The following is a 15,217-nucleotide window of genomic DNA, read 5'->3' as shown; positions in this document are numbered from 1 at the left end:
TTTAACATAGAAATGAAAAAAGAGGACTTTCTTCAGTTTCAATAGATATTAAATAGGTAATATAAGAGACTATGCAAGCATTATGCCAATATATTTGAAAATATAGATGAAATGAATAAACTCCTTGGAAAGCAAAGCATCAAAACTCACACAAGGTGAAAATAGAAAAGTCTAGTTATAATACTATTTGAAAAGCTGATTCTGTATTAAAAAGAAACTCTTACAGAAAACACCAGTCTCTAATTGCTTCACTGGTAAATCCTTCCAAACATTTAAAGGACAAATGAAATCAATTTTATGTCAATATCTTTTAGGAAATAGAGAAAAAACAGTTCCCAACACACTTCATGAACCAGCATAAGACCAATACCAAAACTTGACAGGGACAACACAAGAAAGGAAAACTACTGGGCAATATCTCTTATGGACACAGAATTCTACACAAAATATTACATCTGTAAAATATATTAAAAGGACAATATACTATGATCAAGTGAGGTTTATTGCAGGACTGCAAAGTTAGTTTTACATGTAAAAGCAATGAATATAGTTCCTCTACATGCCAGACTAAAGATGGAAAAATAAACATGATTATCTTAAGTTGTACAGAAGATGCAATAATAACAGTTTTTTTTTGCCACCTGCCCCCTCATAGGTACTCTCATAAATCCTTTCCAAACATGGTAACTTCAAGATCATTAGGAGAAAACAATTTCTGATTTCTAGACTCTCTTCTACAGGGCTCACATGATTAGCTTAGGCAGAATAATCTCCCTTTTAATTAACTCACAGTCAGTTAATTGGGAATTTGAATCACATCTTCAAAATCTGTTCAACTTTGTGAGATAACATAACCTAATCACAAAAGTGATATCCCATTATATCCTCAGGTCCTTCCCACACTCAAATGGAAAGGATTATATGGGGAAAATACACCAGGGAGGAGGAATTTGGAGGTCATTTTAGAATTCTGCTGACCAAAGAAGTCATTTATGATCTAAAACCTCTGAAAATTGGGAGTAGAACCTGCCTTCCTTCACCTTATAAATTTTATCCACAAAAACCTTATAGCTAACATCATAATTAATGGTAAAATACTGAATGCTTTTCCCTTATTACTGAAAAATAAAACATTCATTGTCAACATTTTTATCAAAATTTTACTGAAGGTTCCACCTAGTGCAGTAAAACAAACAAAAAATAAAGGGGGGTGTGGAAAGAAATATAACTGATGTTACTTGCAGATAACATGATTATGAATATGGAAAATCAAAAATATATATATATATATATATAAATAAACTATTAGAAACAGTAAGCATATTTAACAAGCTTTCTTGATATTAGAAAAATATAAGAAACAAATTATAGTTCTATATAGTAACAAGAAAAAATGGGGAATTAAAAATAAACATGACCTAAAATGATGTAACCAGATGAGTCCCTCCCATCAGGAAACTTCAACAAGCCTCTTAGATAGCCTTATCCACCAGAGGACAGACAACAGAAGCAAGAAGAATACAATCCTGCAGCCTGTGGAACAAAAACCACATTCACATAAAGATAGAAAAGATGTAGAGGCAGAGGGCTATGTGCCAGATGAAGGAACAAGATAAAACCCCATAAAAACAACAAAATGAAATGGAGATAGGAAATGTTTCAGAAAAAGAATTCAGAATAATGGTAGTGAAGATGATCCAGGACCGTGGGAAAAGAATAGAGACAAAGATCAAGAAGATGCAAGAAATGTTTAACAAGGACCTAGAAGAATTAAAGAACAAACAAACAGAGATGAACAATACAATAACTGAAATGAAAAATACACTAGAAGGAATCAATTGCAGAATAACTGAGGCAGAAGAACGGATAAGTGACCTGGAAGAGAGAATGTTGGAATTCACTGCTGTGGAACAGAATAAAGAAAAAGAATGAAAATAAATGAAGACAGCCTAAGGACCTCTGGGACAACATTAAACATAACAACATTTGCATTACAGGGGTCCCAGAAGGGGAAGAGAGAGAGAAAGGACCTGAGAAAATATTTGAAGAGATTATAGTTTGAAACTTCCCTAACATGGGAAAGGAAATAGCCACCCAAGTCCAGGAAGTGTAGTGAGTCCCATACAGGATAAACACAAGGAGAAACATACTGAGACACATAGTAATCAAATTGACAAAAAATTAAAGGCAAAGAAAAAATTATTGAAAGCAGCAAGGGAAAAATGACAAATAACATACAAGGGAGCTCCCATAAAGTTAACAGCTGATTTCTCAGCAGAAACTCTACAAGCCAGAAGGGAGTGGCATGACATATTTAAAGTGATGAAAGGGAAGAACCTACAACCAGGATTACTCTACCCGGCAAGCATCTCATTCAGATTCAATGGAGAAATCAAAAGCTTTACAGACAAGCAAAAGCTAAGAGAATTCAGAACCACCAAACCAGCTCTACAGCAAATGATAAAGGAACTTCTCTAAGTGGGAAATACAAGAGAAGAAAAAGACCTACAAAAACAAACCCAAAACAATTAAGAAAATGGGAATAGGAACATACATATGGAAAATTACCTTAAATGTAAATGGATTAAATTCTCCAACCAAAAGGCACAGACTCACTGAATGGATACAAAAACAAGACCCATATATATGCTGTCTACAAGAAGCCCACTTCAGACCTAAGGACACACAGAGACTGAAGGTGTGGGGATGGAAAAAGATATTCCATGCAAATGGAAATCAAAAGAAAGCTGGAGTAGAAATACTCATATCAGATAAAATAGACTTTAAAATAAAGAATGGTACAAGAGACAAGAAAGGACACTACATAATGATCAAGGGATCAATCCAAGAAGAAGATATAAAAATTATAAATATATATGCACCCAACATAGGAGAACCTCAATACATAAGTCAACTGCTAACAGCTCTAAAAGAGGAAATCGACAAAACACAAGAATAGTGGGGGACTTTAACACCTAACTTACACCAATGGACAGATCATCCAGACAATTAATAAGGAAACACAAGCTTTAAATGACACAATAGACCAGATGGATTTAATTGATAGTTATAGGACATTCCATCCAAAAATAACAGGTTACACTTTCTTCTCAAGTACACACAGAACATTCTCCAGGATAGATCACATCTTGTGTCACAAGTCAAGCCTCAATAAATTGAAGAAAATTGAAATCATATCAAGCATCTTTTCTGACAACAATGTTATGAGATTAGAAATCAATTACAGGGGAAAAAAACGTAAAAAACTCAAACACATGGAGGCTAAAGAATACGTTACTAAAGAGCCAAGAAATCACTGAAGAAATCAAAGAGGAAATCAAAAAATACCTAGAGGCAAATGACAATGAAAACACAGCAATCCAAAACCTATGGGATGCAGCAAAAGCAGTTCTAAGAGGGAAGCTTACAGCTAGACAAGCCTGCCTCAAGAAACAAGAAAAATCTCAAATAAACAATCTAACATTACACCTAAAGGATCTAGAGAAAGACGAACAAACAGAATCCAAAGTTAGCAGAAGGAAAGAAATCATAAAGATCAGAGCAGAAACAAATGAAATAGAAACAAAGAAAACAATAGCAAAGATCAATAAAACTAAAAGCTGGTTCTTTGAGAAGATAAACAAAATTGATAAACCATTATTAGGCAGACTCATCAAGAAAAAGAGGGAGAGGACCAAAATCAATAAAATTAGAAATGAACAAGAGAAGTTACAACAGACACGACAGAAATACAAAGCATCCTAAGAGACTACTACAAGCAACTCTATGCCAATAAAATGGAGAACCTGGAAGAAATTGACAAATTCTTAGAAAGGTATAACTTTCCAAGACTGAACCAGGAAGAAATAGAAAATATGAACAAATCAATCACAAGTAATGAAACTGAAACTGTGATTAAAAATCTTCCAACAAATAAAAGTCTATGACCAGATGGCTTCACAGGTGAATTATATTAAACATTCAGAGAAGAGCTAACACCTGTCTTTCTCAAACCCTTCCAAAAAATTGCAGAAGAAGGAAAACTCCCAAACTCATTCTATGAGGCCACCATCACCCTGATACCAAAACCAGACAAAGATACTATAAAAAAAGATAATTACAGACCAATGTCACTGATGAATATAGATGCAAAAATCCTTAACAAAATACTAGCAAACAGACTCCAACAACACATTAAAAGGATCATACACCATGATCAAGTGAGATTTATCCCAGAGATGCAAGAATTCTTCAATATATTCAAATCAATCAGTGTGATACACCATATGAACAAATTAAAGAATAAAAACCATATGATCTTCTCAATAGATGCAGAAAAAGCTTTTGACAAAGTTCAACACCCATTTATGATAAAAACGCTCCAGAAAGTGGGCATAGAGGGAAACTACTTCAACATAATAAAGGCCATATATGACAAACCCACAGCAAACATCATTCTCAATGGTGAAAAATTGAAAGCATTTCCTCTAAGATCAGGAACAAGGCAAGAATGTCCAGTCTCACCACTGCTATTCAACATAGTTTTGGAAGTCCTAGCCACAGCAATCAGAGAAGAAAAAGAAATAAAAAGAATACAAATTGGAAAAGAAGAAGTAAAACTGTCAGTATTTGCAGATGACATGATACTATACATAGAGGATCCTAAAGATACCACCAGAAAACTACTAGAGCTAATCAATGGATTTGGTAAATTTGCAGGATACAAAATTAATGCACAGAAATCTCTTGCAATCCTATACACTAATGATGAAAACTCTGAAATAGAAATTAAGGAAACATTCCCATTTACCATTGCAACAGAAAGAATAAAATACCTAGGAATAAACCTACCTAGGGAGACAAAAGACCTGTATGCAGAAAACTATAAGACACTGATGAAAGAAATTAAAGATGATACAAACAGATGGAGAGATATACCATGTTCTTGCGTTAGAAGAATCAATATCGTGAAAATGGCTATACTACCCAAAGCAATCTACAGATTCAATACAATCCCTATCAAATTACCAGTGGCATTTTTTACAGAACTAGAACAAAAAATCTTAAAATTTGTATGGAAACACAAAAGACCCCAAATAGCCAAAGCAGTCTTTAGGGAAAAAAATGGAGTTGGAGGAATCAGACTCCCTGACTTCAGACTATGCTACAAAGCTATAGTAATCAAGACAGTATGGTACTGGCACAAAAACAGAAATATAGATCAATGGAACAGGACAGAAAATCCAGAGATAAACCCACGCTCCTATGGTCAACTAATCTATTACAAAAGAGGCAAGGATATACAATGGAGAAAAGACAGTCTCTTCAATAAGTGGTGCTGGGAAAACTGGACAGCTACATGTGAAAGAATGAAATTAGAACACTCCCTAACACAATACACAAAAATAAACTAAAAATGGATTAGAGACCTAGATGTAAGACTGGGCACTGTAAAACTCTTAGCAGAAAACATAAGAAGAATGCTCTTTGACATAAATCACAGCAAGATATTTTTTGATCCACCTCCTAGAATAATGGAAATAAAAACAAAAATAAACAAATGGGACCTAATGAAACTTCAAAGATTTTGCACAGTAAAGGAAACCATAAACAAGACCAAAAGACAACTCTCAGAATGGGAGAAAATATTTGCAAACGAATCAGTGGACAAAGGATTAATACCCAAAATATATAAACAGCACATGCAGCTCAGTATTAAAAAAAAACAAACAGCCCAATCCAAAAATGGGCAGAAGAGCTAAATAGACATTTCTCCAAAGAAGACATTCAGATGGCCAAGAAGCATATGAAAAGCTGCTCAACATCACTAATTATCAGAGAAATGCAAACAAAATTACAATGAGGTATCACCTCACACCAGTTAGAATGGGCATCATCAGAATATCTACAAACAACAAATGCTGGAGAGGGTGTGGAGAAAAGGGAACCCTCTTGCACTGTTGGTGGGAATGTAAATTGATACAGCCACTATGGAGAACAGTATGGAGATTCCTTAAAAAACTAAAAATAGAATTACCACATGACCCAGCACCCAGAGAAAACCATAGTTCAAAAAGACATATGCACCCCAATGTTCATTGTAGCACTATTTACAATAGCCAGGTCATGGAAGCAAGCTAGATGCTCATTGACAGATGAATGGATAAAGAAGATGTGGTACATATATACAATGGAATATTACTCTGCCTTAAAAAGGAACAAAATTGGGTCATTTGTAGAGACGTGGATGCAACTAGAGACTGTCATACAGAGTGAAGTAAGTCAGAAAGAGAAAAATAAATATCTTATATTAACACATATATGTGGAATGTAGAATTGTGTGAAATTCTTTGGATGGGATATGTCATTTTACTAAGGGTCATAATTACTGTAATTCATAATGAACTTATTGCCTTTTCTTACATGTATTGCATCTAGTTCATAATTATTTCTACTTATATCTATAGCAGTGAGAGAAACACCTTGCTGTCTTTACTTACAGAAATTAAAATTCCAGGAGAGAGAGAGATATTACTCTTCAGGAAATTTCTGATCTGAAAGTAGACCTGACATTACCAAAATAATTCTGATTATATTGCTGTAGTATCTGTAGTGTTAAATTTTGTGTAAGAATTGGGGCTTTTTGTGTTCCAATTCTGAGGATTCAGAGTATTGATGACTACTATAAAGGTCTCAGTTATTATAGCTGAATATACCATCTTTCCTTCCTTTACTTTTGGACCTTTCTATAAATAGGTGATTGTCCTTCTCGTATTATCCTCTATGTCTCTCAAACTCTCTTTCATATTACCTCTCCCTCTTGCTTTCTGGGACTTTGATTAGCTCTTTTAGTTCCCAGATTTTTTTTTTGGCTGCACTGTGCAGCACATGGGATCTTAGTTGCCCAACCAGGGATCAAACCCCTGCCCCCTGCAGTGGAAGTGCAGAGTCTTAACCACTGGACTGCCGGGGAAGTCACTCAACAATATATTTTTTATTTTTGAAAAACTGAGAACAAATTACAGAACTATTTATGAAAGGAAAGTGAAGTACTGTCTCTATTAAATGAAGGTTTAATTTAATAGAGAGGAGGAGATAAGCTGGGAGGAGATAAGCTGAACAGAGTCTCTAGGTCATGGTCTGGCTTTTTAAAGAGTTATACTGAGTTATTCTTTTTAAAGAATATTACTGGGATATTTAGTAGGCAACATCAAAAATGAACCCTAGGGAATACAGAAGTGTATCAGTTTGCTAGGGCTGCTGTAGCACAGTACCAAAAATTGGATGGCTTAGACAAAGTATAGGAAATATCTAGTTAGGGGCATAAGTTGTGACTGTCCTCTGTCCAGTTTCTGCTATACTGCACTCCTGCTACATCTTTGAGGAAAATTTTAGCAAGTTTCCAGGGAAAACATAGCTTTACTTTGAAGTATTAGAATTTTCTGTGTATAATAGTCTTTCCAGTTTTATAAATATTTTGAAGAGAAAGTAATTATTTTTGGCCTATATTTGTTTCTTGGTTTTTTGAAAATACAAGTGACTTAGGTTTAATGACTAATTTTAGCTTAAAGCCTTTTATTAATGTAACCGTTGTGAAGAAAATAACCTTTTTGCTCAATTAAAGTCCTAATACAAAAAAAGAAAAATGATGTAACTAGTTAAAAACCTAGGAAGTACTTCCCTGGTGGTGCAGTGCTTGAGAATCCACCTGCCAATGCAGGGGACATGGGTTCGAGCCCTGGTCTGGGAAGATTCCACATGCCGTGGAGCAACTAAGCCCATGTACCACAACTACTGAGCCTGCACTCTAGAGCCCATGAGCCACAACTACTGAGCCCTCATGCCACAACTACTGAAGCCCGTGTGCCTAGAGCCCATGCTCCACAACAAGAGAAGCCACCACAATAAGAAGCCCGTGCACCACAACGAAGAGTAGCCCCCACATGATGCAACTAGAGAAAAGCCCGTGCACAGCAACGAAGACCCAATGCAGCCAAAAATAAATAAATAAAAACCTAGGGAGTATGTCAATGAAAAATGTGCAAGATTTTTAGTGTTACGAGAAATTAAAGAAGACTTAGCTAAAAGGAGAATTATACCATATTGATGACCTGGAAGTCTCTAGATTAACTTTCCCAAATTGATCTATTAATTTAGTAACATCCAAATCTATGTCCCAGCAGACATTTTTTTTTTTGGAGGGGGAGAGAGGATTATACTGAAAAGATGATTCTAAACTTTAAATGGAAATGCACAAGACCTAGAATACCCAAGATAGTACAGTAAAGAAGAACAAAGTTGGAGGATGTACACTACCAGGTTTCAAGACTATATAAATCTACAGTAATTAAGACAGCATTTAGGGCTTCCCTGGTGGCGCAGTGGTTGAGAGTCTGTCTGCTGCCAATGCAGCGGACGTGGGTTCGTGCCCCAGTCCGGGAAGATCCCACATGCCATGGAGCGGCTGGGCCCGTGAACCATGGCCGCTGAGCCTGCCTGTCTGGAGCCTGTGCTCCGCAACGGGAGAGGCCCCAACAGTGAGAGGCCCGCGTACCAAAAAAAAAAAAAAAAAGACAGCATTTTATTGCCAGCAAATTTGATTTAGCAGCACATTAAAAGAATCATTCAGGGCTTCCCTGGTGGCGCAGTGGATGAGAGTCTGCCTGCTGATGCAGGGGACACAGGTTCGTGCCCCAGTCTGGGAGGATCCCACGTGCTGCAGAGCGGCTGGGCCCGTGAGCCATGGCCATTGAGCCTGCGCGTCCGGAGCCTGTGCTCTGCAACAGGAGAGGCCACAACAGTGAGAGGCCCACGTACTGCAAAAAAAAAAAAAAAAAAAAAGAATCATTCACCATGATCACATGTGATTTATACCTGGTATGCAAGGATGGTTCAACACACATGAATCAATCAATGTGAAACATCACATTAATAGAATGAAAGAAAAAATTATATAGTAATTTTAATAGATTCAGAAAAAACATCTGACAAAATTCTACATTTGTTAATGATAAAAACTCTTAACAAGTATAGAAGGAATGTACCTCATAGATAACATTATACTTAATGGTGAAAAGCTGAAAGCTTTTCCTCTAAGATGAGAAACAAGAAAATGGTGCCCATTCTCACCACTCCTATTCAACATAGTACTAGAAGTCCTTTCCAGAGCCCTCTGGCAAGAAAAAGAAATAAAAACCATCAGAATTGGAAAGGAAGAAGTAAAACTGTCTCTATTTGCAGTTTATATAGGCATACCATGTTTCATTGCACTTCACTTTATTGCACTTTACAAATATTGTTTTTTTTGTTTTGTTTTGTTGTAGAAATTGAAGATCTGTGGCAATAGGCCATATTGAGTAGTCTATTGGCACCATTTTTCCAAAAGCATTTGCTCACTTTGTGTCTCTGTGTCACATTTTGGTAATTCTTGCAATATTTTAAATCTTCTACCAGCAAAAATATTTCAACTTGCTAAATAATCAGATGATGGTAGGCATTTTTTAACAATAAAGTATCCTTAATTAAAGTATGCACATTTTTTTAGATGTCATGCTATTATACACTTAAAAGACTACAGTATAGTGTAAACATAACTTTTATATGCACTGGGAAACCAAAAAATTGATGTGACTCACTTTATTGCGCTATTCATTTTATTGCAGTGTTCTGGAACTGAACCTGCAAAATCTCCAAGGTATACCTGTTTGGAAAATCCTAAAGACTTCACCCAAAAGTTGTTAGATCAAATCAATTAATTCAGTAAAATTACAGGATAACAAAACTAACATACAAAAATCAGTAGCCTTTTTAGACACTAGTAACAGATTATCTGAAAAAGAAATAAAGAAAACAAACAATCCCATGTACAATAGCATCAAAAAAAAAAAAAGAAAAAACTTCGGAATAAACTTAACCAAGGAGGTGAAAGATCTCTACTCTGAAAACTCTAAGACATTGATGAAAGATATCAAAAATGTCACAAATAAATGAAAAGGTATCCTGTGTTCATGAAGGGGAAGAATTAATATTGTTAAAATTTCAATACCACCGAAAACATCTATATCTTCAATGCAATCCCTATCAAGATTCCAATGGCATTTTTTACAGAAATTGAAAAAAAGAATCCTAAAATTTATATGGAAACAAAAAAGACCCCAAGTAGCCAAAGCAGTCCTTTGAAAGAAAAACAAAGCAAGGAGTATCACATTTCCTGATTTCAAGTTATACTATAAATGTATAATGATCAAAACAGTATGATACTGGCATAAAAACAGACAAATAGATTAATGCAACAGAACTGAGAGTCCAGAAATAAAGGTGTAAGTGAAAATTGCTTTTAATCAGAAAGTCAGAAATCTGGGGAGAAGGCAGACTTGTGTCCCCCAAAAACCAACTCCAAAGATTCTTCTTGGCCATGAAAGTTTTAAAGGGAAAAGGGGAAGTAATCTCAGTTAATCATTGGGATAGGGGGTCAGAGTCCTTGCCATCCCCTACTGCCTGCAGGCTTGTCCACTTTTGTGATCTTTTTTTAGTTTCTGTCTTGTTCACACAGTTTGTTCTGGAGATCACTGAAGGGGAAGCTAGGGAAGAGATCTGGTCATCTGTTATTTATTCTTCATTTCTACTTCTTTGATCTATGGGAAGAACCAACAGATTAGGCAAGGTAGTGTGTGATCAAAAGATTTGAAAACTGTGCTTGGGTCAGAGATGAGCAAAGCATGGGGGCAGACTGTTTAAGTTTAGTTAAAATATAGCTTTGCTAAAGTGACAAGAAAAGGGGTTTCCTGCTGAGGACGGTTTCCTGCAAAGAGCTGTTTACATCCCCGTGGGTTTTTTTCCCTACCCTTTTAAATTCATCCATCTCAGTTCATACAGAATAATGTAGTCAAAATATAAATTTGTCCACCTGCACTCCTGCTGGAAGTAACTCAACAACTTGTCATCATTTTCACCATTATTTTCTCAGTATGGATTTCCTCTCCTCCCCTTCTAGCATCATAAACTACCAACCTGCTTGTTTTATGATCTAATTATAACAATTTTATTGCTTCATTTCTCTGCTTCATGCTGCTTCATGCTTTGATATTTATGTTTTTACTGTTTACCTGAATCTCCCTTCCTCAATTTTTTTAATCTGGTTAATTTACTCCTAGGCTTTAATATGTATCACATGTAGTACTTCATGACAACTTCCTGAACCATTCAGATAAATGAGATGCCTCTCTATGTGTATATATCTACCTTAGTACTTGCCTTATGTTGACCATCCTTCATTAGACCATAAGCTCCCTGAACACAGGATACTTTTTATCATGGTTCCTCCCGTGCTTAGCACAGGGCCAGTCACATAATAGACACTCTGTAACTGCAGCGTGTGTCATTTTCTGATGTGGCATTTCAAAGTCTCATATATTATTATTGTACTCTGGGGGAATTCATCAATTCTGGTTATCATGAACATGAGTATATATGCATATTAATGTAATTAATGAATAATATAATTGTTTTGTTCTTCTTTTTAAAATGTGTAGGTTCTTAATAATCACAATCTATAATAAGTCAAAAGCATATAAAGCTACATAAGAGTTCCCTGTAACTTTACAGGTTGGATTAAAAAATATCCAAGTATTATTCAGTTGTTTTTTTTTTTTTCTGCAGATTGCTGCCAATTCCTGGGGAAAGTCCTGGGGAGAGAATGGCTATTTCAGGATTCTTCGAGGAGTAAATGAGTCTGACATTGAAAAGTTGATTATCGCAGCTTGGGGCCAACTGACAAGTTCAGATGAACCATAACAAAGCACTAAATTTCCATAAGGCCAGGCATTCAAGTCACCCTTTAAGTTGAAATTAAGCAACATGACAGTTCTCTGTGACAGTGGAATCTCTGCCTCTTGGCCTTGTTAGTATAACGTGCTTGTTTTCTTGTTTCACCCTGGGCTCTAAGCTTCTGCTTCCTTTATATTACCGAGTATGTAAAAACACTAACAGAGCATGGAGAGTGGCTTCAAATACCTTTCGAGTTCCCTGGCAGTCTTTATTTCCCTCTCCTGACAATGTTCTTTTTGACTTTTATCATTTAACAGTGTGATGGCACTTGTTCTAAACATTCACAGCATTTGTTTGTAGATGTGATCTGGTTTCTCTCTCTTTGACCAATGAGAACTGACAAAAAGCACCGAAAACACCAATTTACCATTGTTACGATTTTTTTCAACCCAATAATGCCTTCTTAATTCAGACCTTGCTTATGTTTTGCCAGAAAGAGATGGAAATAGATGGTTTCCCTCAATAAGCTCACATTTTGGTTCTTTTCATTTGTCTAAGCTGAACTCGCAATCTCAAAAGGTGACTCACTCTCACAGGAAAGAGCTACTCTTTACCCTACTGTGTAATGGCTTGTGAGGTGGGGAAGATGATAAGTAATGAAAAGACTTAGGGGGTGATGCTGACGATGCAAGTTCCGTCCTGATATACACACATACTCCTGTTTTTGGAAGCCAGTGCCCTTTGTGTAAAGTCTATTAAAATGAGCTGCAAAACTGTATCTGGAAAGATCACACATTTACCTCCTCCAAACAGCAACCTGATGCCATGACTCAGAAAGAATAAACACACTTTTATCACAACCATTTCACAGTTCACTGCTTGAGATGCTGAAAAGTAAGCTAAATTGGCACTAATTTGCAACTAATTTTAATTTTAGTTCTCTATAGTCAGAGAGACAAAAATACTATCATCATCCTGGTTGGGAAAGGATACAATCTTTTAATAATTCACTGGCATCTTAAATGGCAAACTAATAAATGAAGAAGCAAAGCTGATCTGTTAGTGAGCATGGTGGATTATAATGACAACGGTGAAATATCCATAGCCTTTGTTTCTGGGCCCTCTATTATCTGGATTTCCAGGGTAGGGCTTTTTTTAATGGGGTTGTGCCCAAAGGTACCCTGGTTAGATAAGCCAGATGTGCTGAAATTGTGAGAAAATAGAGCACAGAAAGGTAAAGTGTTTCCTTAATGATTGTTTTCTCCAGTAATCACTGCAACTTTATCAGAAGAAGGATCTATTCACTTACTTCTCCCCTAGAAACTATACATGAGTCTAATTCACCTTGCTGTGGTTGGCTGATGTGTCCCCAGAGGATTGAGACATAATTTGGGTTTGTCTGTTTGGATTCCCTGAGACAAGGTTTGAGTGGTTTTGGCGGTGAAGGGAACACTGAGAAGGGAGTAGGGCAGTGATTCAGGGCAGCAAAGGCAGACAATGAAAGGCACATTTCCAAGCAAAGCATCAGGCAACTAGTTCTTATGTACTAGGGACTCTCCATATCATCCCTCAGATAAATGCCACCGAAGAAGGAAGCTTATTGGTTGAGGGCTGCTCTTGGGGCCATGAATTTCCTGGCTGTTCTTACCTGGCACAAGGGTGTAAGAAACAGGTTCCAGTGTCAAGAAAAAATCCATAGACAAAGAAAAGCAGTTTCCAGTAGCTGGATGTGAGGTTGATGGTCACTGAAATGGCACAGGTGAGGCAATGTGGGGAGGGCACCAGCAGTGTCTTTGCTACAGGTATTAAGACACTTTTTTCTTTTCTTTTTTTTTTTTTTTGCGATATGCTGGCCTCTCACCACTGTGGCCTCCCCCGTTGCGGAGCACAGGCTCCAGACACGCAGGTCCAGCAGCCATGGATTATGGGCCCAGCTGCTCCGTGGCATGTGGGATCTTCCCGGACTGGGGCACGAACCCGCGTCCCCTGCATCGGCAGGCAGACTCTCAACCACTGCGCCACCAGGGAAGCCCTACACTTTTAAAACATTCTTCAGATGCTGAAGACTGAAGAAGTAATAAATGCTAATGCATAAAAATGCCAGATGGCTAACATTGCTTTTAAAAATACTTAATGGGATTAAGTTGATTCAGTATGTAAATGGACGAAAATTGTTGGAATGAATTTTCACACTGTGGCTTGTGGGTCTAGATTGTAGGCCCAGATTCTGCTGTTTTAAAATTTCCTACTTTTGCAGCCACTATGGAAAACAGTATGGAGGTTACTTAAAAACTAAAAATAGAGCTATCATATGATCCAGCAATCATATCCTAGGCATAGATCTGGAGAAAACTCTTAATTTGAAAAGATAAATGCATCCCAATGTTCATAGCGGCAGTATTCACAATAGCCAAGACATGGAAGCAACCTAAATGTCCACTGACAGATGAATGGATAAAGAAGATCCAGTGTGTGTATACACACACACACACACACACACACACAGGAATATTACTCAGCCCGAATAAAAGAAATAATGCCATTTTCAGCAACATGGATAGACCTAGAGATTATCACACTAAGTGAAGTAAATCAGACAGAGAAAGACAAATATCATATGTTATCACTCATATGTGGAGTCTAAAAAATGATACAAATAAACTTATTTAAAAAACAGAAACAGACTCACAGACATAGAAAACAAACTTATGGTTATCAAAGGACAATGGAGAGGAAGGATAAATTGGGAGTTTGGGTTTAACTGATACACACTACCATGTGTAAAATAGATAAACAACAAGGACTACTGTATAGTACAGGACCTACTATAGAGCATATGTATTCATTATCTTCTAATAAGATATAATAATCAGATTTTTCTCATTTTTACAACTTTAAAGAGCATGTTTGGTTCTATTTCTTATCTAAAGGCCCTGAGTTGACCTTCAAAAAATAGTGATTGGCGTCTTCCTTTGCCCACACTGGGGACTGAGTGGCTATTTGTAGAATGGATTTGACAGATGACTAGACAGTGTCCCCCTGCACTGTGGCTTCTCTTGGCCTGCAGGTGTGCTCTACTCACCTCGGCCTGAACTGAGCAATGGAAAGGATGACACATTTGGTCCATATGTCTTTAGCATTCCAGTCTTTGCTTGCATATATGAAGTCTTATTATTTTGTGTTTAGAGCACAGGAGGGAAGCACTGTCCTTGTGATCACATAATTTAGCCAAGACAATATGTCTCAGATTGAGTGATACTGTGAGCACACAGACCTGGTTTTCTTCCTGTTCAATCCAAAGTATTTGTCATTTATGTGCTCTTCATGGGTTCTAATTGAAACTGATTACTGTTGTCTAGTTTTTCCTGGAAAACTGGGGAAATAGTCCCAATGTAGCACATTGAACAATGCTTCTTTCTTCAGGTGTCATTAGGAAACACACATAAGAAAG

At 36.7% G+C, this 15,217-nt stretch overlaps 1 protein-coding gene across 1 annotated transcript in view; it reads left to right on the top strand.

The window, feature by feature from the left end:
- The window catches only part of TINAG (tubulointerstitial nephritis antigen), a 95,160-nt gene extending 82,863 nt beyond the window's left edge, over positions 1–12,297 (top strand). Inside the window, exon 11 of the mRNA XM_032650365.1 lies at positions 11,659–12,297. Coding sequence (XP_032506256.1) covers positions 11,659–11,793 — 135 coding nt within the window. The 3' untranslated portion in view covers positions 11,794–12,297. The remainder of the gene's footprint in view (positions 1–11,658) is intronic.
- The last annotated feature ends 2,920 nt before the right edge of the window (positions 12,298–15,217 follow it).

Source organism: Phocoena sinus, chromosome 11 (assembly GCF_008692025.1).
Source record: "Phocoena sinus isolate mPhoSin1 chromosome 11, mPhoSin1.pri, whole genome shotgun sequence".
Taxonomy (NCBI): Eukaryota; Metazoa; Chordata; class Mammalia; order Artiodactyla; family Phocoenidae; genus Phocoena; species Phocoena sinus.
The sequence above is the reverse complement of the archived record's forward strand: the minus strand, read 5'-3'. Positions and strand labels throughout refer to the sequence as shown.